Source organism: Yarrowia lipolytica, chromosome 1B, assembly GCF_001761485.1.
Source record: "Yarrowia lipolytica chromosome 1B, complete sequence".
NCBI lineage: Eukaryota > Fungi > Ascomycota > Dipodascomycetes > Dipodascales > Yarrowia > Yarrowia lipolytica.
In genome coordinates, this window is record NC_090771.1 from 1731947 (window position 1) to 1745520 (window position 13574).

General features: G+C 48.0%; 3 protein-coding genes across 3 annotated transcripts; all 3 read right to left on the reverse strand.

Annotated features, from left to right (window-relative positions):
* Positions 1 to 2254: 2254 nt before the first annotated feature.
* Positions 2255 to 4414, reverse strand: YALI1_B17363g (uncharacterized protein; the record flags this gene model as incomplete). Its single annotated transcript, XM_500826.1, has 1 exon — positions 2255 to 4414. One exon carries the CDS (start codon positions 4412 to 4414, stop codon positions 2255 to 2257), a length of 2160 nt encoding a protein of 719 aa, XP_500826.1.
* Positions 4415 to 6636: 2222 nt separating this feature from the next.
* On the reverse strand, positions 6637 to 8748 carry YALI1_B17406g (uncharacterized protein; the record flags this gene model as incomplete). The annotated part of the gene is made up of 1 exon (XM_500827.3): positions 6637 to 8748. One exon carries the CDS (start codon positions 8746 to 8748, stop codon positions 6637 to 6639), a length of 2112 nt encoding a protein of 703 aa, XP_500827.1.
* A 1397-nt stretch (positions 8749 to 10145) lies between these two features.
* YALI1_B17441g (uncharacterized protein) lies at positions 10146 to 12212 on the reverse strand (the record flags this gene model as incomplete). Its single annotated transcript, XM_500828.1, has 1 exon — positions 10146 to 12212. The coding sequence occupies one exon, from the start codon at positions 12210 to 12212 to the stop codon at positions 10146 to 10148; it is 2067 nt and encodes a 688-aa protein (XP_500828.1).
* Positions 12213 to 13574: the final 1362 nt, after the last annotated feature.

Genomic DNA, 13574 nt, shown 5'->3' on the forward strand with positions numbered 1-13574 from the left:
GTCCCACACGCTTTCACTTTGTCACCGCTCCTACCCCATTGCAAGATAAGTTGTATCGGACAATGTACAGCACACGAAAGCAGCTCACGCTCGTCCATAACCACCATGAGCAGCATCTCGTCACCATGAGAAACGCTCAGCCCACTGTGGCTTAAGAAGTATAATAAGTTCTTGATCTAATGAATACGGTAGAATCTCCAGCAAGCTCCAAGTGCTCTGGTGGGGTCATACCGGGCTATGTAAGGCTGAGTCTTGAAACCATAGAGAACGAGAGTCTTGGCAAGAAGTCAGCAACTGTTATGAAACGATTCTGGAGCAGTGCAGTGGTGGATCCGGATCGGTTTGCCACCGCTGTCAGATTCTGGACCTTCCCTATGGGGTTTGAGAGTGTGGGGTGGAAGAATAGGGGAGTGCTCATAGACGCACAAGGGCTGCCAGTATCGCCAATGTCTTCGTAGACAAAGACCGCCAGTATACAAAACATATCCGCCACCATTTGTCAGAGCCTACTCGGTCGATTTTACATATGTCCATCACGAAACACCTGATCAACACCCAGTCAAAGAGTCGACTCAACTAAAGTCCAACCAACACGTGGTCCATACGACATACTATGTCTCGGAACGATAGTTCGTACTGGTTAAAGCCACGGCAGTAAACTCATGGTTTCACGTGAGTGGAAAGCACCGCAAACCCAAAGCCCTGAGATGAAGTTGGTTTCAGACGGAGTGAGACAGAGCCAAACCTAGGCCTGTGATTTCGGCAACCTTGCAGCTATGCTGGCATGCAGTCATAGTGGAGACACCATAAGACTGCTAGAGGGCTCAAACTTTTTGGCAAACACTCCCGAAATCTATAACTAATCCCAAAACCTTTCATCAAAAGTCCTAACAGTCATTTTCTTACTCATTACAGCTAAGATACCCTAGAAAAGTCCTGTGTCCCCCATTCCTGGGTTCCTTGCTCACAAACTCAGTAGTGAACTTAACTTCTAACTCTCGTCTTTGTTGAAACAAACCTCCAAATCCAACTCCTTGCAAGCTCCAAACGTTAACTACTTCAAGCTCAGTCTCCAGCCTGGTCACTCGACCAATCGGCCTAATCAATTTGATCTCTGTCAATTCAAAGTTCAACCAACTACCTACGACCTCACAGCCATAGGTGGAGGTGCCTAAGGTGTTGCCAAGACGCGTAGCTGAGTCTATGCAGGTTTCAGGGGCGCCATAGAGCACCCAAGGTGGGCCCTTGACAACAGCAGCGGTATTTTCGGAGACGCAATAACCGCGCTACACTACGGCATACAAACTTACCCGGCTTGATCAACCCCGAGATAAGATGTAGATATCTGTGAGGTGGGTATTAGATGGAGAAAAGGTGGGTAGGTGGAGAGTGCGATATTGGATGATGAAGAGTAAGACCAACCAATGAAATCATTACTATAGATTATACTGCCATAATAATCCGTTAGTGTGGTGTAGCAACGAACTAGGGTCGCTGTGTCATTGTTTGCTTGTCCTGATCATACTGTTACGCTACCTCCCTTGTCGGTTGGTTGATGCACACACTATAACCCGACTGTCTCACCCGCTAAGCCCACCTCATGTCTCAATATTGGAGAGGTAGAACCAGCAATATTGAGGTAGAACAGAATAAAAGCGGCCAATCGGGTATCTGGTATTGATAACATCCTTCCGGGGGGTTATGCTTAACCAGGCGTTCGGCTTATCTAACTGGTGAGTCTGACGAGTCCGTGACAATTCTACCGTAGAGCCTGGACGGCCTCACTTAAGGCCTGATCTATTTCTAGCAGGGCGGTAGCTACTTGTAGATAGAAGCACTTGGCATTACTTGGCATTACAGAAAGTAAACACAAAGGTATTGTTTTCAGCGCACACTTATGCACCATGGGCGGTTAACGTCCTAACCACTCTGATCCATCGAAGTCTGTTTCTATCATACGGGCACTGCACGTGTTAGATGTTGTCGGCGGCATCTTGAGTGGATTGTGACTGGGTTGAAAGAGGGGAAGACAGTCAGCCATTGCAATCCATTGTCGAATGAGAATCAAGTCAAAGTCAATTCTCGACAGTGATGGATTCTATGGTCCTTCATTGGCTTTCAGGAGGTGAGTCCTCACGTCTACAGGTCTGGATCAATACTTTTCTCAATCTCAATCACAAACATATATTAATCTATCTATATAGAAGTGGTAGCCAGTACCAGTTAGAAGAAAGTAGAAGCTCGGTAGCTGTATTTACCACGAGAAAGCCTCCTCAAAGTAGTCAACTCGCTCGTTCTTGGTATGAAGAGACTCCGAAACAGCCAGTCGAATGTCGTCGTTGAAAACAGGAGGTCCGCAAACAACAATAGCAGTAGGACCCTCGCAGAAGCTCAGGAACTGGGGAAGAGCAGTACACATCTTAGGTCGAGTTCCATAAGTGATCGACAACTTCTTCCTCAGTCTTCGAACAGATGTGTCTTTGCTGCCTCCGTCAGAAGTACTATCCATGGCTGTGGCTGTGGTGGTAGCACCCTTGTCTGTCTTTTCCTCATCATCTGAGGAAGCCGAGGCTGAGTAGGAGCCAAATCTCTGATGAACATCTCTCTCCGGGTCATCAGGTTCTTGAGTAGACACAAAGATGGAGACGTGAACTCGCTCGTCTTGCAATAGGGAGTTGAGTTCATCCTTGAACCAGTCGATAGCAGCATCGTTTCGGACGACCCAGGCGAAAGTGATTGCCTTGGTTGTAGCACATTTGAGCAGATCAGCGGCATAGGAGTAGGTAGCAGTCACTCCAATTCCTCCAGCAATAACCACAGCCGAGTCGTAGTTTCGCACTGGTAGCTGGTGGCCGTAGGGGCCTTCGACAAGAAGTTTGATGTTGGCAGAGTTGTTCTGTTCCTGCAGACGCTTGAAGATCCTGAGGGTCATGCCCGACTTGGCTTTGAGCATGATGGAAATGTTGCCGTTCTCCATGGCCTTGGGGGACTGGTAGATGGTGAAGGGATGTGACTCCCAGAACTTCCAGGGGGTCAAGACGTAGATGAAAACATGAGCACCGGGGTAGACCTTCCAGAGCTTAGAGTAGGCAATTTCAACACGAACAATCTGGTGCTCATGGTCAACGACAGAGAACTGACCATTACAAATAACTCCAGAAAAGAGAATTCGCAGGTATCTAGCCAGATGATCAAAAGCCCAGACAGCAACAGCCGCATAGACCCACTCCTGGAATCCCACATCATCAGCATGGAACCAAACACCCATAGTAAAAAGCACAGCCAGAATAATGTGGATAATCAGGAAAACCTCATACCATCTGGATCGGAAGAAATGGAGACCTTGGATGCACATGAAGGAGCCAGAGATGACGGCAATGACTCCCATGAAGAAGTAGAGCTCAGGGTAGGATGAGGAGAGGAACTTTCCCGTCAAAATTGTGTAGGTTACGCCATGAGTAATAGCGAGGGCAACCATTGTTCGAGCAATCCATCGGTGGTAGACATTGAAGGTGTCAAAGGACCAGCCAGTGACCCACATCATGATATTGTTTCTTCCAGCAAACAGGAAGAGCAGAGGCAGTTGAGCAAAGGCAAGAATACCTGTTCGGTTGGCCAGATATCTTCTGAGCTGGGTCGCGTGGCTCTCAAAAACAGTATTCTCGTCAAAAATCTTGTAGCCAGGGAAACAGGCAATGAATGCAAACATGACGTACAGAGTAACAATCACAGACTGCACTCGGGTAGGCATGCACATTGAGCAGATGCCTTGGAGGACTCGAAAAGGCTGGGAGTGTTTGTATCCAAAAGCAGCTGGCAGTGAAATGTGTTTTCGAATAGTGTTGATATGAAGACCAGTCAATTTGCACATGATTGGGAACAGATAAGTTCTTGTGAGGTTGACAAAGGCTCCCACAACTAGAACTAGAGTCCAGTAAGATAAGAGGCCGACTCCCAAATAAGTTCCCATGTCAGTCTGGTGAAAGTAGGTTGAGTACGACTTGTAGGAAGGAGCATACATCTCTTCAGGGACCACAACAGGCGCGGTTTGAGTCTTGTTGATGTTCTCAGGAGCCACAGTGACCAATTCTGGAATAGGTTCCAAATCCTCAATGTTCAATTCGAAGCCGTTTTCCTCACATCTCTTTCCGACCAACTTCTCCAGCATCTTTCGACCTCGAACCTCATCGGTATGATCTTGCATGCACTTGAGAAGAGTCTGAAGATATGGCTTGTTGGAACACTGTTGCTTGTAGTAGAGCTCAGGGGTGTAGCGAGTAGCTGTGATTCCAAACTTGAACATCTGGGCGGTAGCCACACACGGTTGGCACTTCCATTTGTCATGGTCGGCCAGCTTGGGTGTGTTTGCAGCACAGACGAAACCAAGCAAGGTCAAGAAGAGAAGCAGGTTCATGGTGGGTGGATTAATTGATGAGATGGATATGATTGCATCTGTAGATATATATATGTATGTACTGCTCTGTCTGATTTCTTCAGATCAAAAAAAAAAGTTCTTTGTCCGATCTTGTCTATAGGGTTATACGAAATTAACGTGTTGAGACAACCGTGTAGGTGTTACATTAACAGTATTGATTCTGTTTTTTCGTTTCCTTCTGCTCTTTTTTGATTTTGCTTTCGTTTTTCTGATTTTTAGAGTCCACTTTGCGTTTTTTGAATGGCTCTCTTTTTCGTTTGTGTGCTTCCCCCTGCCAAGTCGCTTACAGAGTTCAAACAAAGACCGTATAACGTTATCAAATCAATCTGCCAAAGAGACAAGGCCAAGATCTGAGTCCAATATCCCGGCTTCTTGCACGCAACACATGGCGATATGTAGCCCTGAGCAATTTGCGCAATTGAGTTGTAGACATAGGTCGACGCCGGTGGAGATCTGAAGATATGATGAACGGGAATAGGTCTATATGAGAAGATGTGTGTGACATGTAATCTTTTTGTATCGCTTGTTCTCTTTGCTGTGTCCCTAATCCGTCATCACGCACTCAGCCTGAAGCATCGAATAGCTTCACCAGGCCTGGCCGGGGTTTTCACGGGACTGGGGATAAGGTTGGGTGGATGCTTTTGATTGTGGGGCCCACGACAAGGGATCCTACTGTTGTAGAAGATGCTGGAGCCGTGAATACACCGCCCTCGTCTTGGTGATTCTGATTCGGGTCTCAGTTTTCCAATCAGCCAATTATTGCCTGAGCTATACTCACTTTAGGCTCTTTGGGTTTGAGCTGGCTGACGATAGTTACAGCTTGAGTTCTAGCGTCCATTGAAATATGCTTGATTATGATGCCACTAGGTGGGCCCAATGGAGTGTGTTACGAGTAGGTGCACGATCTTTCGTACTACAGCCTAAAAGTGAACGTTTCTCATTACACTTACCCAACCATTTGCCCCGTAACCCTCCGGTCTGCTTAAGGCCCTCCCGTCTCGCTCTCCGAAAGTCAGAATACCGGTGCGATCACGCCGATCAAAAGTTATCAATCACGTTCGGTCAAAAGCTAGTTGCTGGCGCTGCTCAAGCGTGCATACAGTGCCACAATCCGGGAAGTGCAGAGAGAGTGCAGGCAGGGCAGCCCGTGCAGAGCCCCAGAGCACCCTGAAACAAATCTAGACTGCGGCTCTGCTCCACACGGTCTCTGGTCTTTTGCTCACAAGCTCACGGCCAGACTTTCTTGGCACACGGTCAGCAGATGGTTTAGGAAGGTTGAAGGAATGTGTTGTTCCAACTGAATGGGATTTTTGTGAATGGTGAACGGGTGCGAAAATGGGCCACAGGAGATGGAGTTCTGAAAACAGCTCGTGGCAAATGACAAACATACACCGTACAAGAACACACAGTCTGAAAGCACCAGACATACCTTTTCTTTGTGTGTTATGCACCAAGTACACCGAGTCAAAGAAGACTGAGGTATGCAGGAATTAAGAGAAGCCTGGAAACTGCTACGGAGAAGTTTCTGCTAAAAAAGTGGTACCGCTGGAATGCTGGGAGTGACAGGAGTGCATTGGTACTACTTGATCTTATACAATATGTCCATATTGTCCTCCAAGTGGTTCCATAGCATTCTCATCTCTTCCCTTTGCCCAAACTGTAAAGAGAGCCACCGCGAGAATGGAGTTTGTGCGTTGCAATACGGCATCTACAGCTTGTTCCGACAAGGCATTTGTCTATTTTCACCGAATATCGTCACAGACTTGGAAAATTATCAGAAAAATCTCGCTTTCTGTGTGGAGATCAGCACTCTTGCTCTCTTTCGGATCTGATAAGGTCTGCGTTTAGGTTGAAGGTAAGGTACAATACGCACAGTTGAAACCGCAAGTCAACGTTTTATAGGCAGTAGATGGAGGAAATCAGGGCACGGCATCGAATTATACAGGCTTGTGGCTTTTATATGGTTATTTTCTTTTGTTTTTCCCGTGATTATTCCGATTTTACCCGGAAGTTCCATGTTACATTGGTCCAGATATTATACACAAACATAATTCATTAACATTTAATCATAAAGCTATACATTTTCGTAAACGGACAGAGTCGTGGATGAAACAGGCGATCGGTGGGCAGCGATATATTAAGTGGGAGACTGCCCCGGTATTCCAAACATCGACAATGCCTGTGATGACGACGAAGTGTACCTACCAACAGAAGGCTTCTTCGAAGTAATCGATTCTGTCGGTCTTGACATCCAGGTTCTTTCGGACGGCCAATCGGACGTCGTCGTTCATCTTAGGGGGACCACAGACGGAGACAGCAGTGGAGCCAGGAGCCTCTTCCAGCATTCGACGCAAATCAGAGACGTAATTGGGCCGGCCCTGAATTACGTTGAGATTTGTGTTCTCGAAGGGAGTGGGACCAGGGGAGTCGGATAAGTCCTTTTCGTTCTTGGACTCGATGGAAGATTGATCTGACTCAAAGTCGCCTCGGGTGTTGGTCACGTACAGGTTGACAGTGACTCGAGAATCAGACAAGAGAAGGGCAAGTTCGTCATGGAACCAGGTGAGGCACGAGTCAGATCGCACAATCCAGTTGAAGTTGAGGGTACCAGATGAGCCACTTGATCTTCGAACACATTCAGAAGCATACGAGTACATGGCAGTGATACCAATACCTCCAGCAATTAAGATCTGAGAGTCGTACTTGGCAATCGGCAGGTGGTGTCCGTAGGGACCCTCGATGAGCACCTTGAACTGCCCAGTTTTGGAGTCCTTGAGCTTGTTGAACAGGTTGTAAGTCTTACCTTCCTTTGCTCTGAACATGATGGACATGTTTCCGTTTGCGGCAGCTTCACAAGTCTGGAATACGGTGAATGGGTGGGATTCCCAGGGTCGGATACCGTTGAGCACATACAGGAACACGTGATGACCGGGCTTGACCTTCCACAGCTTGCTGTAGGAAATGTCGACCTTGACAATACCAAGAGAGGGGTCAGCCATGGTCATGGTAGCCGTGCCGAGGCCAGAAGCAAAGATTCTGATAACTCGGACTAGTCTGTCAAAACCCCAGACGGCCACGGCGGCGTAGACATACTCCATCCAACCCAGGGTTCGGCAGTGTCTCCAGACTCCGATAGTGAAGAAGACGGCCAGCAGAATGTGGAAGACGAGGAAAAACTCATACCAGTGGGATCGGAAGAAGTGGAGGCCCTGGAAGCACATGAGAGCGCCAATGGTGGTGGCCACAACACCCCATCGCATAAAAGGGAAGGAATAGTAAAAGGTCAGTGCCTTGAGGGAGTTGATAGTGAAGGCAACGGAGTGGACAAAGGCCAAAGTAACCATGACTCGACCAATCCATCTATGGTAGACATTGAAGGTGGAATAGGACCAACCAGTCAGGTAGATGAGAAAGTTGTTTCTTCCTGCAAACAGGAACAGAATGGGGAGTTGGGTGAAAGCCATAATGCCGGTTCTGTCTCCGATGTATCTCTGTATTTGGGTAGATCGCTTCTTCCATCTAGTTGTCGAGTCCATGGCCTCGTACGATACACAACAGAGAATCAGACACATGGCGAGGTAGGCCAGGATGACCAGAGACTGGACTCGAGTGGGACAACACCAAGATACAAAGCCCCACATAGTCTGCAGAGGCTGGGAGTGCTTGTAGCCAAAGGTTGCCGGCAGAGAGAGTTGTCGCCGCAGAATGTTGGAATTCGAGGTCCATCGGAGATACTGGGGGAACAAGACGGTTCGGAAGACATTGATAGCGATACCAATGACGAGAATGAGAGCCCACCAGGCAGTCATTCCATTTCCGTAATACTGACCAAGGTCCAGGTTGTGTTGATAGACTCGGATAGACGGGTACTTTTCGTCAAACCACGTCTGGTTGAAGCCGATAGGCTTGGTCTGCATGGCAGTCTTGTTAACACGCGGAATGGGGATGGCCAGTTTGGAATAGTTTTGGTACATGGCCCTCACCTGATCCGAGGTGACATCCAGGTTGTACTTTCGACAGGCTTGCAGGGCCACTGAGTCAACGACCTTGTAGATTCGATGCCAGTTGCCAGGGAAGTTGGCCTCTCCACACAGAGCCACTGAGGTCAGGTAGGGAGCACTCTTGCACTTTTGCAGAGCTCCAGCACCAGTGGTGTCCTTTCGAGGCACCTTCTTGAAGCCGGCCCATCGCACGGTGTCAATGTATCCGCAGGCTTGGCCGACCCAGTTTTCTCGGTCGTCAATGGGAGTCAGTCCAGGCTCCGCCAGAACCAGCAGAGCCATGCAGAGCAGCAGAAGGGATTGCAGGCGCATCTTGTCGTGTTTGATCTAATCTGATCGGATAGGATCAATCATGTTATATATGTTTTCCAAGCAAAACGCACATGGCGAGGTCTTGGCCAAGCCTTGTCAGCCCGAAAGCCGTAAAAACCATGCATATATTGGTCCGCCAAGTCCTGGTCTAGTCTCCGGCGGAAGGTTCAGATGCATGGCTTAGATGTGAAAAACTCTGTCGTTTAAGAGATGATAGATCATCCAGATTATTTGTAGAGAAATCAAGCGCGTGTTGATTCCCCATGGTCGAATTGAAGGACTTCACCCCGAGTAAGCTAGTCAAAATGATAGTAGTATCGTCGTATTGCAAACGGTGTCGCTGGCTCCATCACTATCCGATCTACTAGATCAGATAACTTAACCTTGAGGTCATGGACCGTGCCTTCCATCCTTTTGCTTTCCAACCTAAGTTGAGCTTACCTGAGTTACGTTACCGTGTCTCTGTACCTATCTCTAGGCTTATAGGTTTTTTTATCGCTAAAAATGCACCTTGTTACACGGTCCTGCAGCCCAGATGCACGACGCAAACGCCAGGGAGCATGCCCTTCTCTACTCCAGGGACTGGTGATGAAGCTGTAGGGGGATGGTGGGCAAGGAAAATACACATGAAAAATAAGGAGACACGCCAATCTCTGACTAAATGCTCGTCAGCAGAAGCTTATGCTCCCCTGAACAAGAGGATAATGTTTCAATTGGCCAGAGCTAGTTTAATGCCTGGATAATGATACAGGGTTCAGCTCGTGAAGGAAAGGAAGTCACCCCACGGATGGAGTGCAGAAGCAGAATATGCTGTGTGGAATAAGGTTTGATTCCAGTCGCGTGCAACAGCTTTTGTGTTTGTGGACTAGTAATGTGACATGGGAAGATGGGGGGTGTTTCTGAACAAATCTCCAAGCTTAGAGCTCCATTTCGGTTCTACTAATGCCATATCTATTTATTCGGAAAGTCAGTCAAAAAGCCGTACAAAAACCCTGTCCCTGACTTCGTGTCTTTTGCGGACTCCGTTTAAGTTAGCATTTGAGTGTACAGATCAGTTTCCGGGGGTTTTGGGTTGTTTAGATGAAATTTAATGGGAACCTGAAAATGGGAAAGATAAGGAATGATTTCGTTCATATTGATTTCATTTGACCCGGATTGGATCACCCCACAAGACTGTTACACTCCGAAACGCGTTGCTACACGGGCTGACAAGCTACCATGACATCATAACTATATTACTCTAATTTTAAGCATTATTTCGAACCGAACTCTGCGTCTCTTTAACTTCGCTCTCAGAGTTTACACACGGCCCTATTTTGTAGGTTAATCCACGAGGGCATGCGGATTGAGGACTTTTGGCTACCAGCGCCCAATAGCATTCTCTCGGTTGTTTTCGTCTACCACGAGAACGCCTCCTCGTAGTAGTCCACTTTGGAACAATCAGCCGACTGGACCAACGACAGACGGATGTCGTCATTCAGCACGGGAGGACCGCAAACAACAATGGCAGTGGAGCCGGCACATCGCTCAATGTACGCAGGCATCTCCACGGTCATGTCAGGTCGTCCGTAAACGATATTGAGCCGAGGGTTCATTTCCGACACGGACTTTTCCGAGTTTTTAGAGTCCGATTCCGAGCCGCCAAGAGGAGGGATGTCAGTATGGTTACCGGTGACGTAAAGATTGACCTCCACGCGCGGGTCAGCAAGCAGAGTGTCAAGCTCAGTTTTGAACCAGGTGAGGCACGTTTCGTTTCGCACAACCCACGTGAAAACGAGTGTCTTGGCAGTGCTCTTCTTTATGACATCGACAGCATACGAGTACGTGGCAGTGATACCGATACCTCCGGCAACATAGATGGACGAGTCATACTTACCGATGGGGTGCTTCGAGCCATAGGGTCCCTCAATGAGAGTCTTGAGGCGTCGCTTGCCGTCTCCCTTGGCGAGCAGGTTTGCCAGAGACAGAGTCTTACCTTCCTTGGCCTTGAGCAGTACAGTCATCTTACCAGTCTCTTCAGCAAACGGGGACTGGTAGACGGTGAACGGATGGGATTCCCAGAACTTGCCGTTGAGGATGTAAATGTACACGTGGACTCCGGGGTAGATGCTCCACCACTTGGAGTAATCCATCTCGGCCTTGACGATGAGCTGATCGGGATCAACGAGCTCAAAGTCGCCTGATACCACAAATCCGGACCAGAAAATTCGAACGATTCGAGCAAACCGATCAAAAGACCAAACAGCAATGGTTGCATACAGGTACTGCATCCACCCAAGAGTCCTGCAGTGGTACCACATTCCCACGAGAAAGGCTACGGCCAGCACCAGATGGATGACCAGAAAGGTCTCGTACCAACGGGATCGGAAAAAGTGCAGGCCCTGGAAGAGAATCAGAGAGCCACAGATGGTAGCAACCACGCCCATGATCCAGTAAAATTGGGAGGAAGCAATAGCAAAGTACGAACCTCGTTCAATGTACGAGTAGCAAATGGAGTGGATGATGGCATACACCACCATGACTCGGGATGAGTATCGGTGGTAGATGTTGAAGGTGTCAAAGGACCAACCGGTCAACCACATGAAGAAGTTGTTTCGGCCTCCAAACAGGAACACAATGGGAATCTGGGTCATGGCCATGATTCCTGTTCGGTCAGCCAAGTATCGGGCCAGCTGGTCACCATTGGCCTCGAAGTAGTAGTTGGGGGTGAACAGGTCGAACTGGGTGAAGCAGAAAATGAAGGCCATAATCAGGTATCCAGCCACAGCCAGCGACTGGGCTCGGGTAGGAGTGCACATGCTGATAAAGCCTCCGAGCCATCCTCCAGAGGTCTGACAGTGCTTGTAGCCCCACAGAGCGGGCAACGAGACATGTTTTCGGAACCTGTGGCCCTTCATCTTCTGGTAGATGCCGAAAAATGCATGTTTGGCAAGGTTGGTGAACATTCCGATGAGGAAGATGGCAAGCCAATAGGCCAAGAGACCGCCTCCATAGTATGTGCCCAGGTCAAGCTGTTTGTAAAACTCCTTGACGGTAGGGTAGTACTCGTCATAACCAGTCTGGTTGAATGGGACAGGTGCATAGACGATAGCGGAGGCATTTTTGGGAGTCTCGACGTATTTGGTTCCGTTTTCGTACACGGCCACTACCTCGTCAAGAGTCAGGTGCATCTTGCCATACTCGTTGTATGTCTCCACGATATCTGACTGAAGCACCTTCTTCCACTGCTCTTCATCTGGCACAACAGCTCGGTACCATATCATCAGAGTCGCCATGTACTGAGGACACGCCCAGTAGTTGTTGTAATACTCCAGGTTGGTTTCACCGGGATCAACCCCGAACTTGGCAGACTTGCTCAGGGCTCCAGCAACAGCCGAAGTGTCAACCAACATCTTGTCGCCAGGTTTGTCTCGTCGACCAGCAAGGGCCACAGTGGCCAAGGCGAGAAGAGATGTGAGCCTCATGCTTTCGATGGTGTGTTCTTAGATCTTTTGATGAGATTGATTACGGGCCAAGACTATATATACCCCATCTGCATCGCTTGGCAGGGCCTCAGAGACTGGGCGCATGCCAAGAAAAGGTACCGTTCAAAGCGTTGCAGTCCTTCCTCTTGTCACGACTGATCTTGTCCGTTTTTCTGCACCTTACAGTTTCAACAGTAATCAAATCCATCTTGATCCGTGCATCTCAACTTTGTTAGGCGTGTCTTTGAGTCCCACCTCCGAAGCCTCCCACTACAACTCTTGCAGATTCGGAATCGTCTTCGGAGCGGCAGAGTGATGTGACATTTTGCAGAAATATTTCCACAAATGGTAGTAACTAAGCGAGTCGTACATTATTTTTTTTGATACAGGAGTGGTTGAGGTTTCATAATTATTCGTAGCCATTTTGTATTCACTCAGGCACAGTTCATGTCACATATTCACTAAGCCACCATCTTTGCTAACTAGTTACTTACAAATCACTTAGAAGGCTGTTGTTAAGCCAACTGCTTAATCAGATTCTATTTACTGTACCCCATCCAACCCTCTTCTCTCTTTTCCGACGATCTGCGTACAGGTAGAAATTTTCAATGGATATTTCTTAAAGTTCCAATGCTCGCATGATAATCGACACCTTGTGCTCCTCTTTCACCACTTTCGCAGACAACGATAATAGCTGCTATAGCATGATTGGTTACTTTGTAGTCGGGGCGGACCCACTATGGTCCATACCCAGTCGCTAGAGTTTAGCTAGTGCCTTACAAGTCATTAAGAGTGGTTCTTTGTATCACTGTTATGAACAACGTACTCCAGACATCTTTGTTTTAGGATTTAGATTACAGTTTTGTTCACTTGAGCTTAAAACTCGGCGATTGATAATATCGTCGATTGCGGTGTGATTAGATACCTGGTGCTGGAAGAATCCCAGTTGAAGATCAGTGAAAGGCAAGGCATTTTCGAGGAGTGTATGCTTTTTCTCAAAACAAAACTACACTAAAATCGCACTTTTCGACCCAGTGAGCGGTGTTTTATGGTGCTATGTGCCGATTCCCTCGGCTAATCGGATCTACGTTCACGTGAAGTGAGACTCAATAAGAAACGACAAAACAACGCTTTTGCACAGGCCCAAAAATGTAGCTTAATGGCCTGTCGCCGAAGACCCACTTGGGACCCTCTCTCCTTGTTCGCATTGAGTTGCAGCCTCCGTATATACCAGAGGCAACAGAGTATGGTTACAGTCCTAGGTAATAACAAAGTCTAGATGGATGAGATTAGATATTCGAGGTGCGGAGGTGCCCAGCCGGACTTGGTCTTGGCGTCAGGCACCCTATATCGTGTCAGTAG